The sequence below is a fragment of the Lissotriton helveticus genome, chromosome 8 (assembly GCF_964261635.1).
Source record: "Lissotriton helveticus chromosome 8, aLisHel1.1, whole genome shotgun sequence".
Classification (NCBI taxonomy): domain Eukaryota; kingdom Metazoa; phylum Chordata; class Amphibia; order Caudata; family Salamandridae; genus Lissotriton; species Lissotriton helveticus.
The window spans coordinates 991,204,882-991,225,399 of record NC_136069.1 but is presented as its reverse complement, the minus strand read 5'-3'; the positions used below and the strand labels follow the sequence as shown (position 1 = coordinate 991,225,399).

At 43.3% G+C, this 20,518-nt stretch overlaps 1 protein-coding gene across 2 annotated transcripts in view; it reads right to left on the bottom strand.

Annotated features, from left to right (window-relative positions):
* The window catches only part of LOC144771845 (omega-amidase NIT2), a 555,629-nt gene that overhangs the window by 71,506 nt on the left and 463,605 nt on the right, over window positions 1-20,518 (bottom strand). For both annotated transcript variants that reach the window (XM_078656110.1, XM_078656111.1), the window contains one exon: window positions 16,735-16,790. In XM_078656110.1, coding sequence (XP_078512236.1) covers window positions 16,735-16,790 — 56 coding nt within the window. The remainder of the gene's footprint in view (window positions 1-16,734; window positions 16,791-20,518) is intronic.

Here is a 20,518-nt window from a genome sequence, read left to right as displayed (position 1 = left end):
GCAGATATAAGTTGCTTGATCCTTTTCCCTTTATGTTTTCCGCCTGGATGTATATATAAGTTTAAGATCAATATACCAACAGTGGGAGAAATTTCAATTTTAATGCATTGCATCCATGTGGAATCTAATTCGATGCAAATCTCTCTCCAAAGGAAATCAATGGATATGAAGATTGATAGACCTCCCTAAGCCCTACCGAGCTTTGCCCCTTTATGTGCTAGTATAAAATATTCTTTATATCCCACTAGCGGCGAGTTTTTTGTCTGCCATGTTTCCTGAAACAGGAGTATGTTATGTTGAGTGATGAACTCAATGAAATCATCTTCCTCCAGCTTCGAGTTTAATGCATTGACGTTCCATGAACAAATCTTACAGCCCTGCTTTTTTCCCGCTGTTGGTCTTCCGTTAATTCATTCTCCACTCCTCTGGATTGATGTCGGGGGGCTTGTTTATGCCTCTCAGATGTGACCGCTTCCTGGTGGGCAAAAAAGTGATTGTGATTTGCCTGGGAGGATGACCCTCTTCTGCGTTATGGCTACTTTGGTCTGGAACTTTCGCGCTTTTTAAAAGGGACCGTTTGGGGCTTTGTTTCTGCAGCGGACTGGGATATCGTGCAGGCTCCACCTTTTTTAACTCTATGCCCCATAACGCGAATTCCTCCCTATACATCAGGATTAGGTCTACAAAGTTATGCTCGGTCCATGTTATGATCGTGGTATCGGGGCCCATGCGGTGAGGGTTTGTTTTAAATTCAATTGACTCTAGATCTCCGGTTTTTAAGTGGCGCAAGCCTGGTAATTCCTTAAAGAGTTTTAAAATGGACCGTCTGTTCAAGATGTCATGAGACCCTCTTGAGCAGTATTGCAGAATCAGTTCGACTTTTTTACTCGGGATGTTTCGTATTTGAACTTTTTGTCTTTTGCTCTCTCCAACACTTGAAAAGGCTGTTCCTACTCGGTCTGCCTCTAAATCAAGGATGGCCGAGTCAGTTAGATGTTGTGAGCCTTTTATCTCGTGACCGCATGAGTTCATAACAGTTGGTGCTTGCGTTTCTTCGCTCATCTTAGGGCATTTCTTTCTTTCATTAGGCTTTGCTGATTTATCTATCCCATCTTGGCAATTGTTTGTGATCTCTTGCAGGGTAGAAGTGCTATTGTTTGCTTTGTTACCGAACTTAGTGTCTATGTTTTTTGATGCCTCAGAACTTAATGTTTTGGGTTTTACTTTTCCTCCTGGATGATTAAATATGCTGTACACTTTCCTTACTTGCTGCGTTAGTTTAGTACATTCAGTTAAACCGTCTGAGGTAATAGATATCTTTGTTGGGGAGTTAAAAGATGAGGTTGGCTTAAGCTCTGACGTTATTTTGTTTTGAGAAGGGTCACCTTCAGTCCGTACTTTATTTTTGGCGTCAATGTAGACGGGAATTATTCTTTGAGGGGAACTTGATGGCGCTCCTCGATTGTGTAATTTGGTTTTTCTTGCCTTTCTCAGTCGCTTCCTTTCTCTCTTTGTAAGAGGGATTGGCAATTTTTTTTGTTTGGGGCTTGTTTGACCATTTGTTGGGGGAGCCTGGTTTTGTGAGGCTTCTACTCGCATGTCAGACTGATCTTGTTCATCTGTGTTTGCTGACGTCACGATATCAACTGAGGTGGGAGAGTGGGATTTGTCTAAGATTTCTAGGCTTATTTCACTACTCCGTGCATCGAGTGTCCTGCCAGAGCCCTCCTTGTCGTCTTGTTGAGCTTTTGCTGGGCTGGTGGTTATCTTGGTCTCATTGAATGGATCCTTGACAGCCCCCAGTATCTGGGTCATCAACATGGGTACAGTTGCCAGTTTGTCAATTATTTGGGAACAATGGCAAGAATGAAAGGTAGTGTCCTTGTTGAGTTGCACCTTTATTATCATGCTGTTGAGGTCCTGTAGGTTTGATTAAATCCCCTGGACGTGGATGGCCAAGACGTTAAGCAAATCGACTTGCGTATCTAGTTTGTCTGCATGGTAGGACATTGCTCTGCCTATGGAGTCCATGGTGTTCAAAAGTTGCGGCCATATGGTGGCCGTTCGAGTGCTTCCCGTTGTTTCCCCCTGCGTATCAGTTGATAGGGGTACAAAGTCAAGATGCTCAGAATAATTGATGTGGGTATGGGCACGTGCCGCTTATCGCGGCTCTGAGGTGTCCTGTTTTGAAAGCCCTCTTCCTTTCCAGGGCTTGTCTCATTTGTTGCTGGAGGCTGAGATATGCTTTGATTGATTTCAGCTGGTTCATTAACTATTACATTTATTTCTTGTGTCTTGGGAATTTTAATTTCTTCGGTTTCTTCGTATTCTGGCCCTACGAAGACGAGACTCCGGTTTCCGGCCTTGTTGGCTTGTTCTGGAGTAGATTGGCCTCTCATTAGTCTGGGAAAGTGCACCATTGATGGTGGGCTTGGTTCTTGATTGAGGTTTTGGTTGAACAAAGAGTCTCCTGTTACCTTAGGTGTCATTCTCTGAACTGTCGAAGAGCTTTGCTGCAGAAAAACTGAGTCGTTACTTATATCAAGAACCTGGTGGACGTGGGCACAAATCATTTGCGGTTTGATTGCTTGTTGAGCTTTAGAGAATGGTTGTGCCAAGGGTGAGTCCGATCCTTTTGTTGGTCGCAAGCTGCTCGAGTCGTCTAGCACAGGGTACCTGAGCCCCCGCCCCCGCCCCCTGGGTTCCCTCTTACTTTAGTGTTGAGGGACTTAATGGGCTCGCTTTGGGTCCTTAATTTGAGCAAGGAAGATTTTAATTTGTCGCTGTTATTTGTGGCATTCACTGGGGTGTTATGTGTATTAATGTTGGAGTTAAGGCAAGCATAGTTTTCCGGGTGTTCTTTACCGCTCCCTGTGGAGAGCCTATGGCATACTTTGAGGAAATCGGTGATTAGCGCCCGTTTACTGGCTTTGTGGTTTGGGACTTGTGCCTTGTAAACCAGAGAGATTGATAGCAAAAGAATATATCCAGGCATCAACAAAGTAGACAACTGGCACAAATGGGACATATCATATAAAACACAAGTAAAGAAAAAAATATACTAACTAATAATCATGATATCATAAAATTTAATAACAATGATAAGAATTGATCGGCATATTAAATCAAATACACAAATTGATAAAGGAATAATAAAAAGAGAATGCAATATTCAATTGTCGTGTTCTCTACAAATTAAAAGGGAGAAGTGAATTATGATGGTTTCCCCAGCTGATTGTCAGAGTTGATGAAATATCTGCCAACGCGTTTCGACACAGCCAGTGTGTCTTCATCAGGACAAAATCAGCGTATTCTACAATTTAAAAAAACAGGATTACAGAATGTCTACTTGTGTTTTAACGAAAACATTTTCATTTCTTTTTTTCTTTTACAAACTGCCAGACATGTCTTACAACAAGGACAAAATATACCACAATTATAGAAACACATAAAGGCATAGAAACATAGAACGGGCTTAACAATCAAAATTGTAAACAACTCTTCAGTATCTCTCCCATTACTATAACCGAGCACTCTCTAACTCATTCTTAAAAAAGGACTCATAATAAGGCCTATTAGTTATAGACACGTTTCGTGGACATACTGGTACCATCGAAGCTGATACAAAAAACATAGCATACAATGATGGAGTCCATAGTAAAACCCAAAGACTAGTTAGACATAGAGATCATTGGTGCTAATTTCCTACCTAAATACAGGATGCCCTAAGTGTCAAAAAGAAAGGAGGGGGCAAAAATGGGTTTAATCTTAGTTGTTTCATTTCTACAGAGAAGCTCCTATTTGTAAAGACAACAGCAAACTACTTGATATACTCAATCTGTATACTACATCTGTATATATGAAACGTACCGGAATTATATTGTTATGTTCCTTCAAAAGTTCATTTCTCAAGGGTCATAAAGTAAAAATGCTGGTGTAGCATATAGTATACTGTACTGCTGTTACTACGCTCTCTGCAAAAGAATTTATGAAGTGGTTAACCACCAGTAGCAATTCAAATTCCTTCACTCCCTATTAAAACACTCTTGGGTATTACCTCTTAGTCTGTTATGTCATGGAGTGTAGCGTTTCTATTTACTTCTGTCATGGTAAAAAATATCTTGCTTTCAACCGTATTCAAGTGCACCTCTGAAAAAGGATAGAAGAAAACAGAGGGAGTTAAGCTCTTTAGTTTTTAATCGTTATATACACGTATCTAAATGCGAGCTCCATATTGTAGAGCATTATGCCCTTACCTCTATTAGTCAGAGCAAAGTTATTCACGGTAGCATTCAGGGTAAGCAGGGTCTGGTAGCCAGAAAATGTTTTCTGCAAACGATGGCAAAAGAACCCCACAAAGAATGAGAAAGAATAAATATTACCACAACAATATTTCGCAGAACGTGAATTGGTTTAGAATGTAAATTCAAGTGGGCACTATGCTTTATTGCACGCCTATAAGGTTAACAAGGATTGCTTACTTAGAGTACGCTGTTCGAAATACTTGGAGAGCGTCCAGATTACTCAGAGAAAATCCTAAGTGCCCGTAAAGCGTCTCTGGTTACGGCGCACAAGATGTATAATTTCACGGTCTTTGGTTCCCGATGTCGAAACCTTTAAATATAAACAAAGATACCGCTCGCATTACCGAGGCTGTATTTTTCATGCTCTTCATGTGTTTTTCGTGCTCTTCATGTGTATAATCATAATTTCTAAAAGGAGACATATATTAGAGCGTGCGCCGCATCGTAATCTATCCTAATCTTATAGTTTTAAAAGTATACCATCGTTTCCCTAATGTAATCTTAATATTATTTTACATACGGGAGTCCGGCACTCATAATTTTAGATTGCAGAGCGCATACCTGTTATATACGTGATGTCGCGGCGTGTTCACTGACGACGGTTGAGTCCGTAGAGAGAAGCAAGAAATTGTAAGGTTTCACTTAATAGGTGCATTTATAGCGACTTCTCATAGGTGGAATGAAAAGACTCCACCCTCATTTAAAGTGAAAGTTCATGTATTGAAGACGATAAGCAGTAATCAGTGTCTTCATAACCTAGAAACATGACAGTCAAGATAAAAGATAAACCTGAGTGCGAAAACGATTCTAAGAAATAAGAATTCTATGCGGAGTCTGGATCATAGAGTAGATATAGTAAATAACTGCGGCGCTCAAGGATTCTCCATTACTGTTACGAATAAGAATGCCCCCTTTAATTTGTTGTACATGGATTCAATCAGGTAATAGCGTTTTCCCAGGGCAATTCCAAGTTCAATCCTCGGTCAAAAGTACCCAAAGTGAAGATCCAGTACACTTCTTTTTTCTTTCTTATTTTCTCGCCTCCTTTGTTATCAGATAAGTGTATTCTCTCCAGAATACACCACTTCATTTCAGTGGGTGAATGCTTATATTCCATATAGTGATTCACTAGAGGTGCCGAGAGCTTCTTCGTTTTGATGGCAGATCTATGTTCAGTTAGGCGGGTTTTAATCGCCCGGGAGGTCTCGCCTACGTATCCTAAGTGACAAGGACACACTATTAAATACACAACATTGCGGGTGTTACAGGTGCATAATTCCTTAGTCTTAATGGATACACCATTGAATGTCATAGTCTCATTAGTAAGAATAGAGTCACAGGACAGACACGAGCCACAACGTGATGTGCCACCAACTCCACTCTTACCAACGATAGACTTCTGTACATAGGGAATATTTACAGATTTCGCAAAGCGAGATCTAACGATAAGATCTTTTAAGTTTTTGTTCCGCCGATGGGCGAACATGGGCTTGGCAAGCTTATTAACATTTTGGTTGACATTCAAAAGGTGCCAGTTAGAGTTGATCAACTGCCTGATAGTTGCATTTAAAGTAGAGTGCCTGGTGATACAGACAAGCTTTTGTTCTTGGACCTGTTTCTGGGTGTTTATCAATGAGTCCCGGTCGAAGAACCGTGCTCTCTTATAAGCTTCTCTCACCAAACGATGTGGGTACCCTCGCTCCAAAAATTTCCTTTTCATTGCCACTGACTGCATGTCGTAGTCTTTGATGTTAGTGCAATTACGCCTCACTCTGAGGAATTGGGAAATGGGGATACTGTCTTTTTGGCACCTAGGGTGGTAGCTTTTGAAGTGCAATAAGGTGTTCCTGGCAGTCGGCTTCGTGTATAGATCAACTTCAAGGTGACCACCATCATTGCATCTAATATAAATATCCAGAAATTCCACTCTCCATTTATCAATGTGAGCAGAAAAATGCAGGTTCACGTCTGTAAGATTCATCCAGGTCAAGAACTCCTTCAGAGTCTGTTCCCCATCGGTCCATACAAAAAAGATGTCATCAATGTAACGGTACCAATGGGAAACAGACTCATAAAAAGGGGCGATTTCGTTATAAATGAACCTTGACTCAAAAAATGACATGTATACATTCGCCATGGAAGGTGCCATAGAGGCCCCCATACTTACTCCCTTGATCTGTAAGTACATATCATTTCCAAACTCGAAGAAATTTTCCTTCAGGACTAGTGACAGGCATTCTTTAATAAAAGGCTTTGAGCATGGGATGTCGTACCTGTCTATAAACCACATCGTTGCAGCAATAGCTTCGTTCTGTGGAATGTTGCTGTACAACGATTCGATATCTAGGGTGACTAGTAAGTCTCTATGTCTGTTGAAGGAGAGATTCTCTACTTTGGAGATAATATCTCCAGTGTCTCTAACATAAGACGGCGTCAGAGGGATAAAAGGACGTAAAATTTTGTCTAGGTATTTAGATATTGCCTCAAGTGGTGTCCCTAAGGTAGAGACAATAGGCCTGTAAGGTGGATCCAATTCATTCTTATGGATCTTTGGTAATCCATATATACAAGACACCTTTTTCTCAGAAGTATTTAGAAATTCGAATTCCTTTTCTGTTATAATGCCTGATTCTTTTGCTTTCAGAGTAATTCTCTGAATTGTTTTAATTATTCTCTCTAGGGGGTTAAGTTTGATTCTCTTATAGAAGGCAGTATCATTCAGCATGTCCAACATCTTTGTTTCATACATGTTGGCATCCAGAACGACAATTCCTCCCCCTTTATCGCTGCTCTTAACGATAATGGATTTTTTGTTTTTGAACTCACTTATGGATGCACATTCTTCTTTCGTCATATTATATTTTGGCTTAGGAATGAAGCGGAAGGCTTGTTCTAAACGGTTCATCACTACTTTTTCAAATATAGCGATTTCCGGGCCTGTCTGGTCCAAAGTTGGAGTAAAGTTCGAAGGGAGGGAAACTACATTAGCTATCCTGTTGTCTGATTGCGAATGCTCACTATTCAAGAAAAACTTTTTAAGTCTAATCTTCCGAAAGAAAGAATGGATATCCTGGTATACTTCAAACAGATTTACATAAGTATGGGGGACAAAGGAGAGACCTTTGGTCAACAGAGACACATCGTTAGCTGTCAAATTATGTAAGGATAGATTAAAAATAGGAATTACATCCCGTGTCTCCAATATTGTTTGTTCCGTGTCTCTAGATATTGCTGGGGCTCCTGTGGATATTGATGGTTGTGATATTGACCTCTCGATTGATTCTGAAATCTCACCTTTTGTCTCCCCCGTCGTCCCCCTTGCTGGCCTAAAAAAGGTTGACGCATGTTTCTTCGGCCATTTTGGGGATTATAGGGGCCCTCATCCTGATATGCTATATCATTGTCTCCATCTGATTCTGGGTCAGAGGAGTCAGAAAAAGTGTTAACTTTTTGATGGGGGTTATGATTAAATTCTCCTTGTTGGTAATCTGACTTGTAGAAACTATCAGTAAGATAAGGATATGTGCGTTCTATCGTGTAGAACCTTTTGTCTTTAGAAAACGTATCAGTTTTTATTTTCCTTAAATAGTCCAAGAAGGATGTGACGTCTTTCCTAACTGCTTCTAATTGTTTCTCTGCTTCTTCTAATGTTGATGCCTGCTTAATTTTGTCCTCTAGACTTTCTATTTCTTTTTTTATATCGGAAGCTATTTCTTTCGATGTTGATATAATTAGAATCATCAGATCCCTGGAGCAACGACTGGCTATCATACTCCATTTATTTAAAAAACATTTTACATCTACAAATAATCCTGGGATGTTACGAACCCTAAGTCCTAACGGGATTATACCAGCCTTTAGATAATTTAACATAAATTCCCTGTGAGCCTCTATCCTGGCTAGTTTCTTTTGTAGGGCTTGCAATTTACTAACATCTGAATTATTAAGGGAATTAGTGGTGGAACTATTACCAAAGGCTACACTTGTGCCTACCAGCGTTTCAAAGTCCTCATCGGAAAAGCCAAAGGTCTGAAGGTTAGCCATTCCTGGGGATTCTTTCTAACCAGTACAGATAAAGAAGAATTAGCACCAATATCTCAAAGGATATAGAAATAGTAAGCAGGATAAAACAGTTATATACAGGAAATTAGAGTGTACATGAGAGAGCTCAAAATGTGTTCATAACTGTGGTGAATTACACAAAGATATTAAAAGGGCAAATGGACAAATAAGTCCCACACGGCTAGCCGTGGGTAAATTATTGCATTAGAACAGGGTGTATTCTGGAGAGAATACACTTATCTGATAACAAAGGAGGCGAGAAAATAAGAAAAAAAAAAGAAGTGTACTGGATCTTCACCTTGGGTACTTTTGACCGAGGATTGAACTTGGAATTGCCCTGGGAAAACGCTATTACCTGATTGAATCCATGTACAACAAATTAAAGGGGGCATTCTTGGTCGTAACAGTAATGGAGAATCCTTGAGCGCCGCAGTTATTTACTATATCTACTCTATGATCCAGACTCCGCATAGAATTCTTATTTCTTAGAATCGTTTTCGCACTCAGGTTTATCTTTTATCTTGACAGTCATGTTTCTAGGTTATGAAGACACTGATTACTGCTTATCGTCTTCAATACATGAACTTTCACTTTAAATGAGGGTGGAGTCTTTTCATTCCACCTATGAGAAGTCGCTATAAATGCACCTATTAAGTGAAACCTTACAATTTCTTGCTTCTCTCTACGGACTCAACCGTCGTCAGTGAACACGCCGCGACATCACGTGTATAACAGGTATGCGCTCTGCAATCTAAAATTATGAGTGCCGGACTCCCGTATGTAAAATAATATTAAGATTACATTAGGGAAACGATGGTATACTTTTAAAACTATAAGATTAGGATAGATTACGATGCGGCGCACGCTCTAATGTATGTCTCCTTTTAGAAATTATGATTATACACATGAAGAGCACGAAAAACACATGAAGAGCATGAAAAATACAGCCTCGGTAATGCGAGCGGTATCTTTGTTTATATTTAAAGGTTTCGACATCGGGAACCAAAGGCCGTGAAATTATACATCTTGTGCGCCGTAACCAGAGACGCTTTACGGGCACTTAGGATTTTCTCTGAGTAATCTGGACGCTCTCCAAGTATTTCGAACAGCGTACTCTAAGTAAGCAATCCTTGTTAACCTTATAGGCGTGCAATAAAGCATAGTGCCCACTTGAATTTACATTCTAAACCAATTCACGTTCTGCGAAATATTGTTGTGGTAATATTTATTCTTTCTCATTCTTTGTGGGGTTCTTTTGCCATCGTTTGCAAAAACATTTTCTGGCTACCAGACCCTGCTTACCCTGAATGCTGCTGTGAATAACTTTGCTCTGACTAATAGAGGTAAGGGCATAATGCTCTACAATATGGAGCTCGCATGTAGATACGTGTATATAACGATTAAAAACTAAAGAGCTTAACTCCCTCTGTTTTCTTCTATCCTTTTTCAGAGGTGCACTTGAATACGGTTGAAAGCAAGATATTTTTTACCATGACAGAAGTAAATAGAAACGCTACACTCCATGACATAACAGACTAAGAGGTAATACCCAAGAGTGTTTTAATAGGGAGTGTAGGAATTTGAATTGCTACTGGTGGTTAACCACTTCATAAATTCTTTTGCAGAGAGCGTAGTAACAGCAGTACAGTATACTATATGCTACACCAGCATTTTTACTTTATGACCCTTGAGAAATGAATTTTTGAAGGAACATAACAATATAATTCCGGTACGTTTCATATATACAGATGTAGTATACAGATTGAGTATATCAAGTAGTTTGCTGTTGTCTTTACAAATAGGAGCTTCTCTGTAGAAATGAAACAACTAAGATTAAACCCATTTTTGCCCCCTCCTTTCTTTTTGACACTTAGGGCATTCTGTATTTAGGTAGGAAATTAGCACCAATGATCTCTATGTCTAACTAGTCTTTGGGTTTTACTATGGACTCCATCATTGTATGCTATGTTTTTTGTATCAGCTTCGATGGTACCAGTATGTCCACGAAACGTGTCTATAACTAATAGGCCTTATTATGAGTCCTTTTTTAAGAATGAGTTAGAGAGTGCTCGGTTATAGTAATGGGAGAGATACTGAAGAGTTGTTTACAATTTTGATTGTTAAGCCTGTTCTATGTTTCTATGCCTTTATGTGTTTCTATAATTGTGGTATATTTTGTCCTTGTTGTAAGACATGTCTGGCAGTTTGTAAAAGAAAAAAAGAAATGAAAATGTTTTCGTTAAAACACAAGTAGACATTCTGTAATCCTGTTTTTTTAAATTGTAGAATACGCTGATTTTGTCCTGATGAAGACACACTGGCTGTGTCGAAACGCGTTGGCAGATATTTCATCAACTCTGACAATCAGCTGGGGAAACCATCATAATTCACTTCTCCCTTTTAATTTGTAGAGAACACGACAATTGAATATTGCATTCTCTTTTTATTATTCCTTTATCAATTTGTGTATTTGATTTAATATGCCGATCAATTCTTATCATTGTTATTAAATTTTATGATATCATGATTATTAGTTAGTATATTTTTTTCTTTACTTGTGTTTTATATGATATGTCCCATTTGTGCCAGTTGTCTACTTTGTTGATGCCTGGATATATTCTTTTGCTATCAATTGCTTTGCCCTGATCCAGGATCTTGATCTCACTCAGGGGGTCCCTGTTCTAATGCAATAATTGTAAACCAGAGAGACCATTGCAACATTATCGTTTTCCCCCTTGATGTTTCTTGCGGGACTACATTCTATGGAGTCCCTGTGGGAGTTCTTTGCAACGGGGGCTGGGCTTTGTGACCCTTGTTCGGTATAGTCCGGAGGATCTCTATGTGCATCTGGGCTGTTGTGTGACTCTTTCAAAGATGTTGACTTTTGGGGGCTCTTGCCCCTGCCCCTAGATACTCCTTCATCTGCCTCTTTGTTTTTGCTCTGGGGGTCCACTTTTCCCTTTTTTGTCTTCCCCTGAAGTTTCTCCTGTGGTTTCTCTTCGCCGCCTCGAAGCTTCCCCGATCTCATGATCGAAAATGCTTGGGGTTAACTCTTGTGGCCACTGAGGATATTGCTGAAGGGTTCCCGGTTATCTCTATTAATCTATGAAGTTCTAGAGAGAGTGTTTTCCTGGTTGAAGCTTTGATTGTGGCCGAACCTGTCCAGCCTCGGCTGCTCTGTGTTCCGGCCCCTCAGTGCTCTGAGCCCCGGGTGCTTACACTTCCCCCAGGGCTTATAACAGGTCTACAAGAAAGAATAACTCGCAGTGACCGGCAGCGGTCGGCACTGGCCAGCAGCAACAGTCAGCGTTCAGCATTCAGCAGCTAGACTTTCCTTAGAAGACTCCCTTTTGAGCTTTTTCCAAACAGGCTCAAAAAGTAGATGCCTTGTAAGTTTTTGCCGAGTGGGACTTCTAGTCCTTTTATTGATCTGAGTCGTGTTTTTGTCAAGAGCTGAGAGGATTGGGAGATGAGAGCTCTCACTGCTCCACTGCTCCACGGGCTGCTCCTTTTCCCCCAGGCCTTTTCCGCTTTTTTGGGGGGGACGCCCTTCACTCTTCACCCCCACCTCACCACCCTGCCTTGGGCTGCTCCTGAAGGCAAAGTATAGGAACCTCCGTTATGCAGCGGCTCACCTCCCAGGCGTTCCAAGCCTGCCTGTCCGTCACCAGTCCTGCCCCGAGCACTGGAAAAACGCCAAACAAGGTCTCCAACGAGACCCAACGGCCTTCATCTGGGGCGGACGTCGTCCATGTTTTTCGCAGAAGCTTCTTATGTCACCACGCGATAGGGGGGGGCTGGCTTGTCTCAACCTAGTAGATTACTACTGGGCTTCGCACCTCCGTTTTGATGTGGAATGGACGACGACGGAGAGTGAGAAGGTGTGGTTTCATATGGATCGGGTGATGACGGGATGGGGCGCACTATCTGGGACTTCACATGGCTTCATCGGGCGGCGCGTTCTAGAAGTGTGTGTGTAGCTCTGCCCACTAGAATGGTGCTGGATGTATGGGATAAGGTGGCGGAGCGCAGAGGTCTAACGACGTTTCCTTCCCCACACACCCCTCTGGGGGGGAACTCATTCTTCCTGCCGGCTCATTGTACACGCGCTTTTGCAGCTTGGGCGAAAGGAGGATGCAGGGTGATATGTGACCTGTACGAGGGGGGAGTGTTTAGGACCTTTGAACAATGTAGGGAGGAGTACCGTGTCTCCCCGGAGACGAGACTGCAGCACGCTCAGCTGAGGCACTGGGCTTTTGGGACTGAGATGCAGCAGGCAGCTACCCGTGCATTCACCCCCTTTGAGCGGCTTGTCCGCTCCTTTGATGAATCCAAGGGACTGATATCCCGGATCTATCAGATTCTGCAGCACCCTCCAGTAGTGCCCTCTCACCCGTATCAAAGGCAATGGCAACTGACATCTACGACGGACATTACGCCTGCGCAGTGGAACCGGCTGTGGCAAGATATCCCCAAAATCTATCGCAGTATCCCACAGCAGGAGAATGCATATAAAGTTATGACCCAATGGTACTATACTCCGCTGCGGTTCCATGGGATGTTTCCTGCGTCTTCTCCCTTGTGCTAGAGGTGTATGACTGCGTCTGGGGACCAGGCCCGGACTGGCCTTTGCAGGCACCGGGCAATTCCCCGGTCGGCCGCGAGGGTGGGGGCCGGTTTTGTTACAGGGTCGTTTTTTGCAGCATAGCTGCAAAAACGACACTGTAACAAAATCGGACGAAAACCGGCACTAGCAAAGAGCGCGGTCGCACCCCCCCAACCCCCCGGGGGGAGGGGGGGCCGGCCGAGCACTTTGCCAGGGCCGGTTTCGGTTCCCAGTCCGGCCCTGCTGGGGACTTCATACATGTGTGGTGGGCGTGCTCAGTGTTGAACATATTCTGGAAGGAGGTCCTTAGCCACATTAGGGTGGTGTTGGGATTCCCTCTGCCTGAGGCCACGAACACGATCCTATTGGGGATCAAACCCGCCAATCTGAAAGCACTCACTCGGAGTGACTGGACTCTGGCGCTCCACGTGATGGGGCGGCTAAACAGCTTATAGCCTTGTAATGGAAACCAACTGAGGCTCCTTCAATTGCCGCTTGGTTCCTGCGTATGGCAGGTCATAGCGATGGAGCTCTTCACAGCGCGGCTGCAGGCAAGCGATACCCGCTTTAAGGCTGTTTGGCAACCTCTGATTAAATATCTCTGCGTGGTTAAGCGTGCGTGGTATATGCCCACCAGGCTTAGGACGCTGCGCCTCTTTGAAGATGCGATTGCTCTGTCTGATCCTGGCAGACTGCTCCCGTAAGCGCATTGCTCGCTCACCTGCTTGCTTGTGGTGCCCCCCTGGCCTTGGTCCCTGCTAACGTATGTGATGACATATGCCTTCCCCCCCACCCGCACACATCACTCTCCTATCTTCTATTCTGTCCTATTGTCTCTCTCCTTATCCTATTCTCATGGTTTTCATATCTGTTTAGATCTGACTGTTGCCTCTAGGCTTGTTACCTGTCCGATGTAGCTGTGGATCCCACGGGGTCCTCATGTACGCTATACCCTATTGCTCTGATTCTAAATATCATTCCACGCGGCCGGCCCCTCGAGGGTTGTAGGCTACATGCTGTGTTACAACTTGCTCTTAGTGGTATATTTTTTCAGGCCCTTGGAGAAATGTTTACTTACGCGGCCGGCCCTGTATAGGGTTGTAGGCTTAACGCTGTGTGCAGTCGGACTTGGTTTTTGTGTCTATGTCTGAAAATAAAATAGATCTGAAACAAAAAGAAAGAAGCCTGACACAGCTGAGGAGTCGGTACATTTTCGGGAAGAACTCGAGTGCTAATCTCCCTTTACAATCTGCTAATTGAGCAACGCCCATATGCATTCAATCAGAGCAGGCAGCGAGTTTGAGAGGAGCCGGAGTCACACTGTTATTATTGACACAGTGTCCACTCGGGCTCTGTGGAGACAATTGCACTGTAGGTGTTTGAGAAGGGCCTACTAAGGGGCACATCTCGTGACTCAGGGGAAACCTAAGAGAAGGATTCCTGCTGGCATAGCAGAGATGGGCGGCACTTGATTGGAGCCAGATCAAGGAGAAAGGTGGTGATGATACGGCTGTAGCACAGCAGTTGGGGGTGAAGTGGGGGTGGGGAATCAAGGTGTTATAATGTGGACATCAGAAAATGCGTTTCTAAAACACATGAACTAAATACCCTGTCTGCCTGCACAAGTGCGTCTATGTCCCTGTGCATGTTCTTGTTTGAGTGAGCGTTGCCTGCAGTGTGCATATCTGCACACCAATTCAACCTCAATCAAATGAAATGTGTGCCTCTAGCCCGTCCCTTAGCACTGCCCAAAGCCCCACCCCCATAGCCCTGCCCGTAGCCCCACTCCCATAGCCCTGCCCCCTAATCCCGCCACCTAGTCCACATCTCAATTGAGTACCTGCACTTATTTGTTTAAAGGGCCACAGTCCTGGTGTTAGTCGTCAGGCTCTTTCGTGGTAATGGTTTTTTTTAGCAATTGATAAAATGCTGTTGCTCCAAGAAGCGCTTTCCACAGAGAAGACTGCAATTGTAGCATCGACATTTCAAACAGGAGTCATCGCACAATCAATAGTGGCCGCTGGGGCAGGTTCACAGGGAGTTACTGCTGAGCCTCCCATGCAAATCTCATTTTATGACAAAGCCTTGTCTTGCGCCACCCCCATCTCACATTTGTGTCCAAATTGTCAGACCACCTTCGCCTGTAACTTTTTGAAACTTGAAATGTCTTTGTTGAAATGACAATCGAGTTATCAGCAGGTCCAATTGCATTGCCCTAGATCACACAGCTTGGACAGTGGTGGCCTGGGCCTGAACCCTGTTTTGTTTCATACATAAACAAAAACAATGCCCATCTGCTCTGCTGCAGGGATGTTCTGAGAGACTGGCGAAATTATATTTTGCCTTTTGCACGCTCCCATTCTCTAGAAACGAGGCAATTTCGAGGTAATTTACTATAATCTGCAACCTTTGATGGGCCTTTGCGGAGTTAGGGCAAATTACAGCTGCCTTAAAGTAGTACCAGCTCTTCGATGAAGTAATGAAGACCATCCGGCTTCAAAACAACTTCATAATGAAAGAGGGATTTGCACTGCTGGGTCAAGTGAAATGGTAGTGTTTTGGGGGCAAATCTCAATCCACCAGCCCCCTGTCGCTATCTTGTCCCTCTTTGCGTCTCTCCTTTCCCCCTGAGCGCCTTTAGCCCCCTCTCAGTAGCACAAAGCGCTACACAAATAAACAACAAAACGCTCCCGTCCACAACTCATCTTCTTGAGAATACTAATCCATGGACAGCAGTCAGCATGAATCTGCCAGTGGCCTGCTCCATATTTGGCTGCTCTCCAATCTATCTTTGCTCTGAGCCTCTGACCAATCCTTACGCCCCCTGTGTTTGTCCCAAAGGAGATAACCACTGGAAAAAATGCATATTCAGCAGTCACCTGGCCATGTTTTGTTTTATTGCAGCATTACTCGGGATGTTTGAAAGATCTGCTGCACTAAGGAAAAGTTACAATCAAGCGATGTGAAACCGTTTGCAGCCACTAACAAAATGAAACTAGCCGAGTAATGAAAACCAAAAACAAGGTGGAGGGGCCATCACGTGCTGTACAGTGTGATGGTCAAACAAAATCTTCTCTGAGTGTAATCGCCAGGCACGCAAAGGAGGAGCATTGACCCAAATGCACCAATAACAAGCTAGCATTTCTAAATGCCACAGGTAGTAACCAATGGCAATCGGGTATACCAAACCCCACAAAAGAGATATAACAGGTCGATCAAAGCTCAACCTAAAAAATTCACAGTGTGAGGAGGGAGCGAGTCCTTGGAGAGGAAAGGGCCTCATGCCAAGAACCATCTAAGAGACATTTCTGCCCCCTCTTGCCCATCCAAACACTTCCTGAACAAAAAGCTTGCCGAGGACGGTTCAGTGTCCTGGGGTGTTTCACACAACAGCCTCTTAACAGAGCTTGGAATCCACTCTTAGCAGTGGGTTCATGATCAGCTCCCCATCACATTACCATCTAAAGAGAGTTGATGTGTGACACACCATGGCACTGTGTGAGTTGGCAGCTCTGCAGCATGTATAAATGATGGCCCTACAGGAATGACACGGATAGTACCACTGAAAATAAGAATTTTCAAACTGCTAATTACACTTAATGAGCAAGTTAACTGTGCATAAGCAATATGGATATACAATCCTTATGTAAATGCTCATGAAAAAAGTGGCATAGATACTTAAATTTGCCTACACTGTTAAAAACGTAGATTTAAGCTGGAACTATCTACGCAAACAAAAATTGTCAACAAACATTTTCTTACCAATTTCAGTGTATGTGACTGTTTCATCAGTGCCAGCCTTGGATAGGACTTCCCCCCTAAAAAGTTAAGAATAGTAAGGTAAGTTGCGCTACAGTGAAGCAACCCTTGGGAACAAAAGTACTGCATAACACAATACCATAAACTGAATTTATTCTTCATGCAACCCTATAGTAATTAGCAACAATACCAGATTATTTAGGTAAGCAAAATTCAAAAAAATCTTTGAAAACATTTTCAGGATACTGATCCCACTTTAATTTCAACCTGCCCTCCTCAGACGTCATTACAATCACTGCGTATGTGTGTACTTTTAACAAAGATTCAGTCACCGGTGTATCCACTTAGAACAATGAAAATCTAATTTTACCCTGCTGGGATTTGAACCCATAAATTTGCATAGTTCTTACAATGAAACCAGTTTAATTACCCAGCTAAAAGCAGGCAAAGCCTCCAGGAAAAATACCTGGGAATAATATGTGGGATTCGGCACAAAAGCTCAATTCCTACATGTTACTGCCCAAAAGAACAAGTTACTTACCTTCGGTAACACTTTTTCTGGTGGATACAGTATCTGCCTGTAGATTCCTCACCTTTTGAATTACACCTTGCACCAGCATTTCAAGGAAACTTTTTCTTAGCTCTCCCATGTCGACGAGGACGTCACAATGGAACGGCTCCGCTCACAACTCTGTATGACGTCACCGGAGCCATAAGAAGTCCTCGTCGGTGTGCTGACATCAGTTCCACCATTTTTTCCATGCCTTCGAGGCGAATGGGTGGACCGACAACATAATTGCAGTATACACAGTATACAATATATACACAAATACACACAGTATAGAGTTAAAGAGGAAAAGCTAGAGAAACAAAGGATTTCCTAACAATAAACAGTATGGCATGCAATAGACATAGGAAAACAACCATGTCAAACAATGACAACTATTTTCAGTATACAAAGGTGGACAATGGGTAGAAGGGTGGGTCAGTAAGGAATCCACAGGCAGATACTACATCACCAGAAAAAAGTATAACAAAAGGTAACCAACTTGTTCTTCTGATGGATACATTTGCCTGTGGATTACTCCCCTTTTGAATTGAATCCCACAGCAGACCCGCTCCCGGAGGAGGGTATCCACCTACTCATACCAATCCTGCAACACAGAACAAGGAAAATGGCCTTCCCTCCTCATCTCAGAATCCAAGCAATAATGCTTCGTAAAAGTGTGGAGGGAGGCCCATATTGCCGCCTTACAAAGGTTCATTAGAGGAACACCTCTAGCCAAAGCAGATGTGGAAGACTTAGCTCTAGTAGAATCAGCTCTGATAACTTCAGGAGGCTCCTTCTTGGCCAGGGCCTAGCATATCTTGATACACAAGATGATCCACCTGGATAGCGTTCTCTTGGGGACGGCTTTGCCCTTCATATTCCCCACAAAGCAAACAAAGAGCTGGTCGTCTAACCTTGAGTCTTTGGTTCTGTCTAAATAGAAGCTGACCGCACTTCGAGGGTCCAATCAGTGAAGTCTTTCCTCCTCCTTGGAAGGGTCAGGATAGAAGGTAGGCAACGTAATAGACTGTCCCAGGTGGAAAGGAGAAACCACCTTAGGTAGGAAAGCAGCTCTGGTCAGTGAGGAATCCACAGGTAGATATTGTATCCACCAGATAAAGCATTACCAAAGGTTAGTAACTCGTTCTTCTGATGGATACATCTGCCTGTGGATTCCTCACCTTTTGAACTGAATCCCTAAGCAGTCCGTCTCCCAGCGAAGGGTGTCCACCTACTCATACCAAAAAGCCCTGCAGCACAGAACATGCAAAATGGCCGTCCCTCCTCACCTCTGAATCCAAGCAATAATACTTTGCGAAAGTGTAGAGGGAGGCCCATGTTGCAGCCTTACAGATGTCTATCACGGAGACACCTTTAGCCAAAGCTGAAGATGAAGTCTTTGCCCTGCTAGAATGAGCTCTAATAGCTTGAAGAGGCTCCTTCTTGGCCAAGGCATAGCATATCTTGATGCACAAGATGATGGTCTGGAAAGCGTTCTCTTATGGACAGCTTTGCCCTTCATTTGTCACACGTAACCAACAAAAAGCTTATTGTCCAACCTCAAGTCCATGGTTCTGTCCAAGTAGAAGCTGACCACAGTTCGAGGATCCAAGTAGTGAGGTCTCTCCTCCTCCTTGGAAGGGTGGGGGAGGATAGAAAGTGGGTAAAGTAAGAGACTGCCCTAGAAGAAAAGCAGTGACCACCTTATGCAGGAAAGCAGCTCTGGTCTTGAGAGCCATCATGTTAGCATGGATGGTTGTAACAGGAGGCTTAAAACTAAGAGCCTGAAACTCACTTACCCTCCAGGCAGAGGTAATAGCACTTAGAAAAGCAGTTTTGAAAGTGAGAAGCCTAAGGGGCAACTATGAAGAGGCTCAAAAGGAAAACTCATCAGGAAATTCAGAACCAAGTTCAAGACCCAATGAGGCATAATGAAGGGAGTGGGAAGAAATGAATTAGTGAGGCCCGTAATAGACTGTCCCAGGTGGAAAGTAGAAACCACCTTAGGTAGGAAAGCAGCTCTGGTCAGTGAGGAATCCAGAGGCAGATATTGTATCCACCAGAAAAAGCATTACCAAAGGTAAGTAACTCGTTCTTCTGATGGATACATCTGCATGTGGATTCCTCACCTTTTGAACTGAATCCCTAAGCAGTCCCTCTCCCGGCGAAGGGTGTCCACCTACTCATACTAAAAAGTCCTGCAGCACAGAACATGCAAAATGGCCGTCCCTCCTCACCTCTGAATCCAAGCAATAATGATTCGCGAAAGTGTGGAGGGAGGCCCATGTTGCAGCCTTACAGATGTCTACCACGGGGACACCTTTAGCCAAAGCTGAAGATGAAGTCTTTGCCCTGCTAGAATGAGCTCTAATAGCTTGAAGAGGCTCCTTCTTGGCCAAGGCATAGCATATCTTGATGCACAAGATGATGGTCTGGAAAGCGTTCTCTTATGGACAGCTTTGCCCTTCATTTGTCACACGTAACCAACAAAAAGCTTATTGTCCAACCTCAAGTCCATGGTTCTGTCCAAGTAGAAGCTGACCACAGTTCGAGGATCCAAGTGGTGAGGTCTCTCCTCCTCCTTGGAAAGGTGAGGGGAGGATAGAAAGTGGGTAAAGTAAGAGACTGCCCTAGAAGAAAAGCAGTGACCACCTTATGCAGGAAAGCAGCTCTGGTCTTGAGAGCCATCATGTTAGCATGGATGGTTGTAAACGGAGGCTTAAAACTAAGAGCCTGAAACTCACTTACCCTCCAGGCAGAGGTAATAGCACTTAGAAAAGCAGTTTTGAAAGTGAGAAGCCTAAGGGGCAACTATGAAGAGGCTCAAAAGGAGAACTCATCAGGAAAGTCAGAACCAAGTTCAAGACCCAATGAGGCATAATGAAGGAAGTGGGAAGAAATTAATTAGTGAGGCCCTTATTGAACCTCATAACTATCGAAGACTTGTACAACGAAGGCTGGTCAGGAAAACAAAGGAAGACAGATACAGCAGACAAGTAACCCTTAACAGTAGCCACAGCAAAACCTTGCTGGGCCAAGGAAGGCGAAAAGCTAAGAACATCAGATAAATGGACCTTCAGGGGATCAATCAAACTCTCTTCACACCACTTCACAAATCTGGTCCATCTACAAGAATAAACAATTTTGGTGGAGTGTCTTCCTGCAGATAAAATAACGCCAACCACATCCGGTGGGAGTGAGAAAGGACTCCGGTTGCCCCATTCAATCTCCAGGCAT